The sequence below is a fragment of the Cryptomeria japonica genome, chromosome 8, assembly GCF_030272615.1.
Source record: "Cryptomeria japonica chromosome 8, Sugi_1.0, whole genome shotgun sequence".
Lineage (NCBI taxonomy): Eukaryota > Viridiplantae > Streptophyta > Pinopsida > Cupressales > Cupressaceae > Cryptomeria > Cryptomeria japonica.
The window spans coordinates 477,185,417-477,194,191 of NC_081412.1; the positions used below are offsets into that span (position 1 = coordinate 477,185,417).

General features: G+C 41.5%; 1 protein-coding gene across 1 annotated transcript; it reads right to left on the reverse strand.

Annotated features, from left to right (window-relative positions):
- Positions 1-1,950: 1,950 nt before the first annotated feature.
- On the reverse strand, positions 1,951-8,362 carry LOC131043755 (ABC transporter B family member 1). The gene is made up of 11 exons (XM_057976984.2): positions 7,381-8,362; positions 7,209-7,263; positions 6,938-7,113; positions 6,646-6,846; positions 6,293-6,552; positions 5,888-6,204; positions 5,572-5,795; positions 5,091-5,464; positions 4,497-4,966; positions 3,864-4,105; positions 1,951-3,771 (listed from the first exon to the last, which is right to left on the reverse strand). Exons 1-11 carry the CDS (start codon positions 7,810-7,812, stop codon positions 2,521-2,523), a joined length of 4,002 nt encoding a protein of 1,333 aa, XP_057832967.2. The 5' UTR covers positions 7,813-8,362; the 3' UTR covers positions 1,951-2,520.
- Between the last annotated feature and the right edge of the window lie 413 nt (positions 8,363-8,775).

Here is an 8,775-nt window from a genome sequence, read left to right on the forward strand (position 1 = left end):
TAAAATGGATAACAATCATGTCTAATATTGTTTGCATTGGAATGTAAAATTCTAAATTTATAACTAGAAATGAGATTGCACTCAATCTAGTCTTGAAAATATGATCAAAAGTACAATTAACTCCAAGATTGTTACAATTATAAGAAATAAACAAAGAATGTTCTAAGCAAAATGATATAATTTTAATATTAAATTTAAATTTTGAATCAACGAATTCACCAAAAGACTAGAAAAAATACTAAATTCATATAAAACAAATATCCACATACAAAGATGATATAAAACATAAAGAAAACTGAAAAAAAAAAAAAAAATGATTTTTTCATTAAAATAAGAAGCCCACAAACAATATAGTTTAGTCACTAATGTTGCCATGTACCATACAAATTCGAATTCATGAAATGTAGAATGCAAGTTTGAATTGATTAGATGTAAGATCCAATTATGCTAGTACTTTTGTCAAATTATTAGATGGAGGCATCTTTAAAAAAGAATAATTTCCTTTGATTTCTTTATGATTATGATCTTTGAATAGTGAAAGTTGTCTTCACTTTAAAGCCCTTTCCATTCAAAGGAATAGTAATTAATTGTTTATGGGCACCCTATCATCCAACACTACGAATCTTAGGAGTTGGTAAGACAACTTTGGGATTTGATTACTTGTTTACCCCATTGAGACAAATATAATCTTATTAGTTAAGCTAGATGTGACAAGGTTGAGAATAATTAAAGTGCACTCATGGTATCTACATACATCAAGCAAGCAAAATTCTAAGGTGTATTTTTCTATTGAAATTTGCTACACTAAGCCTTATTTATTTGACCACAAGGGAAAGCACATTGAGTAGATCTCATGAAGTCAACTCTCATGGAAATAAGAAATCTAAAGCCGCATTTTAAGGCTAAGTGCATTGATTATGGACATTGGGCTTAGATTTTCCTAGGAAAGAGAGCACGACTTTTGCAGCAAACACTTCAATCCTTCCCTGAAATCCGGGATCTGAGACACTTTTCCATCGCATTTCATCATGAAAAGAAAAGAATGTGAGACAAGGAGAATAGAATATGTTCCATTAAATTATGATTAGTTTATAACCAGACCTAAGATCAGGTTCAATGCACGTGAGACATGAGGTCGACAAATGAGTCCAGAAAGTTTTATATGGATTGAGCCTCTTGAAGAGGAAGATGCTTTTTGTCGAAATGGTTATCTATTCATTAGGATGTACAAACGACATCGATGATTAGATGTTATATAATTGAAGTTTTGACTGTTCATCGATGAAAATCGTTTACAGTTTATTCACTTTACCATCGCCTCAAATGAAATTAATAACATTTCTTTCTGTCGAAATGGTTATCTATTCATTAAGATGTACAACGGCATCGATGATTAGATGTTACATAACTGAAATTTTAACTGTTCATCAATGAAGATCGTTTACAGTTTATTCACTTTACCATGACCTCAAATAAAATTAATAACATTCTTCATCGATAAAAAATTAAAACTCTAATTATGTAACATCCAACCATCTATAACGCGATGCCACGACATCCTTCCATACCATGAAAGCTCTGTAAAAGACAAAGTAAACTGCAAAACTGCTTGCTGTATAGGTATACAAAAGGGAGTCAAAAAGTAGAAAGCTAAAATTACTGGAAGACTGAGAGACGCGAGTGGGGCACGGGATTTGGAAATTATTGCAGCTTCCAATTGATTAGTGTCGGAAATTCAGCTTACAGTATCCAAAAAGTGGGATCCACGCCAACAAAAGTGATTATTCTTCCTTGGATTGAGGTGTTGCTTACGACTGACTGGTTTGTTTCAATGTTAAAATGGGCCCTCCACCCAGGGGTTAATCAATCAAACTCACCAGCAAAACATGCTCAATGAGCGATTTACAAATGTACGCACAACACATCACAAATATTCTTCTGGTCTGCAGAGATAAAAATTCATTCTTGTACTGCGTAGCCAATTCTTTTAACAAAATTAGATATACATGTATATAGTTTCTATAGAGAAACAAAAAGAGAAAGTGAAGTGACTTGCAGTTGGGGACTTGAATGGAATTTGCCACTTCCTGCCACCCAAAATCTGGGTTACAACTTACATTCCTGGATGAAAACATCTGTAAATTCTGGTAGTTAACAGGAATGAGAATGGAAGAAAGTAAAGTACCCGCCCATTACTGATTTTGTATTGCTATCAAATTGAAATCTTGTGGGCTTGCAAGTTACAGTGCTGGCTAGATAAAAACATCTGTGATTTCCGTAGTTAACAGGAATGAGAATCATAGTACCCGCCCATTACTGAATTTGGATTCCTATCAAATCGAAAACTTGGGGGCTTGTCTGTGTACAATGGATTGAAATGATCCAACACTGTTTAATTATCCGAGGCTGCTGATAAACTAGAGCAAAAGGGAAGGAAAACAAGATTTGGGCTAATAAACCAAAAAAAAGGTGGGAGAGTGGGGGAGGAAATCAAACGACCAGAATGCTAGCCATGCTTGCCTAAGATGTGGATGCAGAAGCCGATGCAGATATGGAGGCAGAATGGTTGAATCTCTGAAGCTCGATCATTCGGGCGTAATGCCCATCTGGATAATGGTGAAGAAGGTGCTTGTGGGAGCCCTGTTCCACCACTTTACCGTCGTCTATGACTGCAATTACATCGGCATTTCGAATTGTGGAAAGTCTGTGCGCCACAACGACTGTCGTCCTCGACTTCATCATCCGGTCCAAGGCATTCTGTACGGTCTTCTCAGACTCTGCATCAAGAGCACTCGTAGCTTCGTCGAGAAGAAGTATGGAGGGATTCTTGAGTATGGCCCTGGCAATGGCCACACGCTGCTTCTGACCGCCTGACAGCTGCACGCCACGCTCACCCACTTTTGTCCTGTAACCATCTGGTAAAGAACAGATGAATTTGTGGGCATTGGCGGCATCTGCTGCGGCGATGACTTCGGTCTCAGTGGCCCCCTCTCTGCCGTACACAATATTGTCGAAAATGGTGGCGGCGAACAGGGCAGGCTCCTGCTGCACAAGTCCAATGTGGCGGCGAAGCGATTGGAGGTTGTATTTTCGGATGTCTTTTCCGTCAATCAGAATTCGGCCCCCAACCGGGTCGTAGAAGCGCTGAATCAACGCAATCACGGAGCTTTTCCCGGAGCCACTCGCACCGACCAGTGCCAGAGACTTGCCGGGCCGTACCTTGAGCGTGAGGTCTCTGAAGACCTGCACGTCTGGTCGAGATGGGTAGCAGAATTCAACGTGTTTGAGATCGATGTCGCCTTTCAGAGTCGTTGCCTTTACTGCCTCCGGGTCGTCAGGCTCAATTTCCGTCTTTCTGTCCAGCAATTGGAAAACTGAACGGATTGCTCTGCCTCCTTTTACGATGTCCGGCGCTATGGTCAGAGTTTCTGCGGCTCCATTGGCGGACACCATGAGCACCATGAAGACTCTGATCACTTTACCGAAGTCTGAGAGTTGGTGTTTCACCAGCCATGAAGCGTACCAGAGGCCAATGCCGTAGGAGGCGTAGAGTAGGAATTGGGCGAGCCCGAATCCGCTCCCTGCTATCTGCCCCTTCCAAAAGCATTTCTTCAATGGGGCGTCTAGCTTTGCCTTGAGTAGCTCCACTATCTTGCGCTCTGAATTGAATGCCTGCACTGTCCGGACATTTCCCACTGCTTCGCCCGCGATCATGGTGGCTTTGGCATGGTTGCCTTCTAAGTCTCCCCCGAAGCCCTTCATGAACATTTTCTGTAACAGTTCCCAAAACCCAGTCAATTTCAAAGGTTAATTGGTATGCCAGCGAATATTGGATTTAGTTCTTGATTGTTTTTAAGGTTTACCTGCAAAAGTGTGGCGGCCACCACAACTGGGAAAACTGCAATGAGAACCAATGCCAGCCTCCACTGCAATACAAAGCCTATGGTACAGGCTACTAGCATTAAGGCCGTGTTCTGCACTATCATGGAAATCCTGTCTCCAATGGCCGACCTTACGTTGCCTGAATCCGAGGCCAATCGCGCCGCCACTTGGCTGCTGTTGTTCTCTTCCAGATCAAACCAGCTCACCTCGTTTCTCAGTATAGCTGCCACATCAATACATCAATATAGGAGAAAAAAAATTAAACCAATGGGTTTCATGGAAATTTTGAGAATTTTACATGGGCAATGAACATTTCAGATCACTTCCCATAATCAATCGCATCAGGATGATGAAGAGCTCAAGGAGATGGTGGATCACGGAGATTATTTTCTGTAATTCCTACATCAGGATGATGAAGAGAGAAGGTGGATTGTAGAGGATGATCCGAAATGTAATGTTGATAGAAAAAAGTTTTAAAAATTGAATCCAAACAATAGGAATAGCAATCAACCTTATGAATTGTGGAAATCTGATTAACATTTCTAATTGAAACAGTAACAATTAAGAAAACGACAGAATTCCAAATTAAGAACCTCCATATCAGAGTATTTTACCTGCAAACATCTTTTCTCGGACGCGTTTGGTGAGATTCTCTCCAACAATCTCCCAAAAAGAATGCTGCAATGTATTGAATACCAGGGCTGCAAAGGATATACCAATCAAAATATAGCAGTATTTTCTGATTTCGTTTTTTATATAAGAGGGATCCGGATTGTAATAAATGCTCAGCACAGCGCTGAGAATGTAAGCGAACAGAGCACTAATGGAACCGCAGGCCATGGATCCCACAGAGCCAATGAGAGCATAGCCCCATTCAGGAGCATTCATTTTAACTAATCTCCAGAACGATCCTGCTTGCTCCTTGAACGGCACTTTCTCCATTTTGTAAGCCATATTGGCTTCCACTGATGTACTGAAATCGGAAGTCGAGAAATCCGAAAGCCTCTTGGAATACGGCGATCGTCCATAGGAAGAATTTCTTCCAATTATGGGCGAGCTCACAGAATTCCGGGCACTAGATGGCCTGAAATTGAACAGTAAAATGCAAGTTAGTACTTACATGGTTGACAGAATTCTGTTAACTTTCTAAAAACACTGAATCTGAGCACCCATGTCAGTTCAGTAATCTGAAAAAGAAACTGAATTACCTGGCACTACTCTTCCTGGGATTATTGCCACCGTATTCATTGGCATTCTCTTGAAGTTTGATAAGCGCTGCGTAAGCCCCATCCTCGCCCTTTGATATAAGCTCGTCATGAGTTCCCATTTCCAAAATGCTCCCCTGCTGAACTACTGCCACCAGATCGGCCTTCCTGATGGTTGACAAACGATGTGCCACAACTACAGTTGTTCTCCCGATCATGAAACGATCAAGAGCCTCCTGGACCAGTTTTTCCGATTCAGCATCCAGAGCACTGGTGGCTTCGTCTAGAAGAAGTATGGCGGGGTTCTTGAGCATTGCTCTGGCTATTGCAATGCGCTGCTTTTGACCTCCAGATAGCTGTACTCCTCGTTCCCCAACCTGCACGATTCGTATTCTACAAAATTGAGATCCTTACTGTACAATGGCTGTTCATAACCGGACGGAAAAGAATTAAAAGGATAATCTTGAAAGTGGGTTGACAATACCTGTGTATCATAGCCGTCCGGAAGCTTTGTGATAAACGAATGGGCATTAGAAACCCGAGCGGCTTCTTCCATTTCCACCTGTGTGGCATCCTCTCTTCCCAGCAGCATGTTTTCCTTGATACTCGTTGCAAACAGTGCCGGTTCCTGGCTCACCAGTCCTATCTGCTGCCTAAGCCATTTCAACTGCAAAGTTTTGATGTTGTGACCGTCTAGCAGCACATCACCTTAATTGCCCAAAGAAGAAAAAAGTTAATCAACATATTTTTTTGGCTTTCAATTATAATCTATGTTGGGTAAGTCATGATATATAGAATACCTGCAATGGGGTCGTAGAATCGTTCGATCAGAGCAACTACAGTACTCTTTCCAGAGCCACTCCTCCCAACCATGGCGACAGTTTTCCCCGCGGGAATGTTGAGTGAAAACCCACTGAGAATGGGCATTTCGGGTCTGGATGGATATGAAAAGCTCACGTTTCGTAGCTCCACTTGACCACTGACTGTGGGTAATGTAGCTCCAGTGGAATGATTTCTGTCAATCTTAGGCCTGTGCTCTATAGTCTGAAATATGTTCACTGCAGCAGATTTCGCCTTGGCAAATGCCGTCATACTGGGAGCCGCTTGCCCCAAAGCCCTGCAATTTACACACATACAAATTACCAATCACCTCTGCAACCACACCCAAAAACAGAGGACAGAGGGATAAAGGGTAGGTAACATACAATCCACCGATCATGACCGAAAAAATTGTTGATATGGCCAATCCTCCGTTAGTATCATGGTGCCTGACAAGCAAGCCTCCATACCAGAGAAGCAGCGCATAACAACAAAAGATGACGCAAAAAGTGGCTCCCAGTCCGAATCCTTTTACCAGCCCGCTTCTGTAGCCGATCTTCTGAGCGACCTTCAGTGCCGCAGAATAACCCTGCATAGCTTTCTCCTCACCAACGAACGAGAAAACCGTGCGAATTTGAGCCAAGGTCTGCAGAAGTTATTCCAGATGTCCCAGAAATCAGACATCAAGCCAGACCCAATTTAATTCAATACAATTCAATTCAATATCCTGAAAATATACCTGCTCTGCAATTTTGCCAGCCTCTGCATGAGCATCCTGGCTCTTTGATGAAAGCTTGGTTAGCGTTACAGTGTAAACAGCCCCAAAAATAGCAATCAGTGGCACCACAGCAAGCGTCAGCAAAGCCAGTTGCCAAGCGGTAGTGAATCCAACCACAAATCCCGATACAAAAGTTGCCATATAATGTATGAAATTTCCAAGCTGCGGATTAATACACATAATAATATCAGCATACCTAGCAATTCACCATAACAACCCCCAAAGATTGAATTTTGAAATGGGTAAAACTGACCCGCTCACTAATTGCATCTTGCACAGCCACAATATCACAGCTGATAGTATTGATGATGTCTCCCGCGCGTGCATCTGTATCGAAATACTCGATGTCCTGATTCAGAGTAGCTTCCAGATACTTAATTCGCAGCTTGGCAGACTGCCTCTCTCCAGTCCACATCCAGCACGAGATCTCTGCCAAATCAATGCAATTTCAATTCAGTTTCTTCAAAACTATCAAAATCTCAAGTACTCATAAAATCAAAATGGTCACATTCGGGCTCTCTAACCTGCCCAGGAAGAGGCCCAGATCGCTGCTCCGACGATCAGAAAATCGAAAGCATACTGTAATCCATCCAAGACACCAAAACAAAAAACAATCTCTAAGCAATCAATCATCCACAGTCACACAACCCAATTGCCCAAAACTCAACAAATTCAACAAAAAATCCCAAAACCCACCTTGAGTACTTCCTGCATCATCTTATCCGGATTCCCAGTATTGGAACCGAAAGAATTAACCAGGCTAGAGAAAAACCTCAAAAACACAGGCAGAGAACTCCCATGAACAATTGCCCCAACGGTGCCCAAACCCATGAGCACATAATCCAGACCATCTGCAAAAGCAAACAACTTGAAGAAGGGAAAACTTGGAGCTTTCTCCTCCTCCTTCACTTCATTACCAAGATTTTGTCCTTGAGAATGATCCCCAGAACCATCCCCTGCAGCAGAATGATCCCCTGAAGTAGCTCCTAGTTCCTCCATTGGGCTAAGCGATGATGAAGTTGCCGGTGGGGAAACTTTGTGCGGTGTAACAATGAGCTCGAGACCCTGAATCTCAGCCCATTTCCATTGCTCTACCCTCTTTATCTCCCGGTGAGAGCCAAATGACATTTCGGAATTCCTCTTTTTAGATTGTATTCCTCCTCCTTCTCTTGCAGAAGAAGGCTCTCAACTAGGTCCTTTGGGTCCTTTTTCTATACTCTTCCCTTTTTCCTTTTAGCTTTGTCTTTGTGCGCGGAGATAAGCAGGCAGCTACAACTGTGCAGCGTGGGACACACACCCCACACCAAAAGCCCGTGCACAGACAGACAAACTATACGTTATTATAAGTGGCCGTCCACCATTGCCCTAATTTAATCAATCTAATCCTTCCACAGACCACCTTCAATACTGTTCACCCACAATTCATGAACTCCCGTACTAGACACCCATCTTGCTTTTCATTATTATACACTCAAGATTCATCCGCCACAATGCATTCCTACTCATTAAATTCCTGCCCATAACGACCTTTCATTCCATGCCCAATGCTCATAATTTTATACTCAAGATCTTAACATACAGGAAAAAAACATCAAACAAAATAAATACAGTCCATAGATGATCCAGACTTGACTGCAAATAATCCACCAGAGAAAATGGATTGATAACTCAGTATACGACCCATCTCTCAGATTCACTACGTCCGTATAAATAAAGAATTTTAAATCAGCATTGAAAGCTACATAATTTTTTTTTATGTGGATTAAAGGTCAAAGAATTGTTTTTAAAGTCTAATGTACCGTAAAGCAGCTCTTGGATCATGCCATTATTTTTATACTGAAGGGAAAAATAAAAAATACAAATGAAAATGACTTTTACCACCAACTACGAAACATAGTCTACAAGAAGAAAGGGATTGATAACGATGCTTACCACCCATGACACCATATTATTTTCTGGTTGAAAATTTGTTTTTAAAGTCTAATGTACCACAAGGTAGCTCTTGGATCATGTCAATAATTAGCAATGAGTCCATTCTCACCGTGTAGGATGAATGCTTTTATTTTTCTACATATTTGGTCAAATTTGTAT

Excerpts from the sequence above, each read along its gene's own strand:
- LOC131043755 (XM_057976984.2), bottom strand. The coding sequence starts at position 7,812 with ATGTCATTTGGCTCTCACCGGGAGATAAAGAGGGTAGAGCAATGGAAA. Across the intron at positions 6,847-6,937 it reads AAGATGCAATTAGTGAGCGG|CTTGGAAATTTCATACATTA; the intron begins GTCAGTTTTACC and ends ATTAATCCGCAG. Across the intron at positions 6,205-6,292 it reads TCGGTCATGATCGGTGGATT|GGCTTTGGGGCAAGCGGCTC; the intron begins GTATGTTACCTA and ends TGTAAATTGCAG.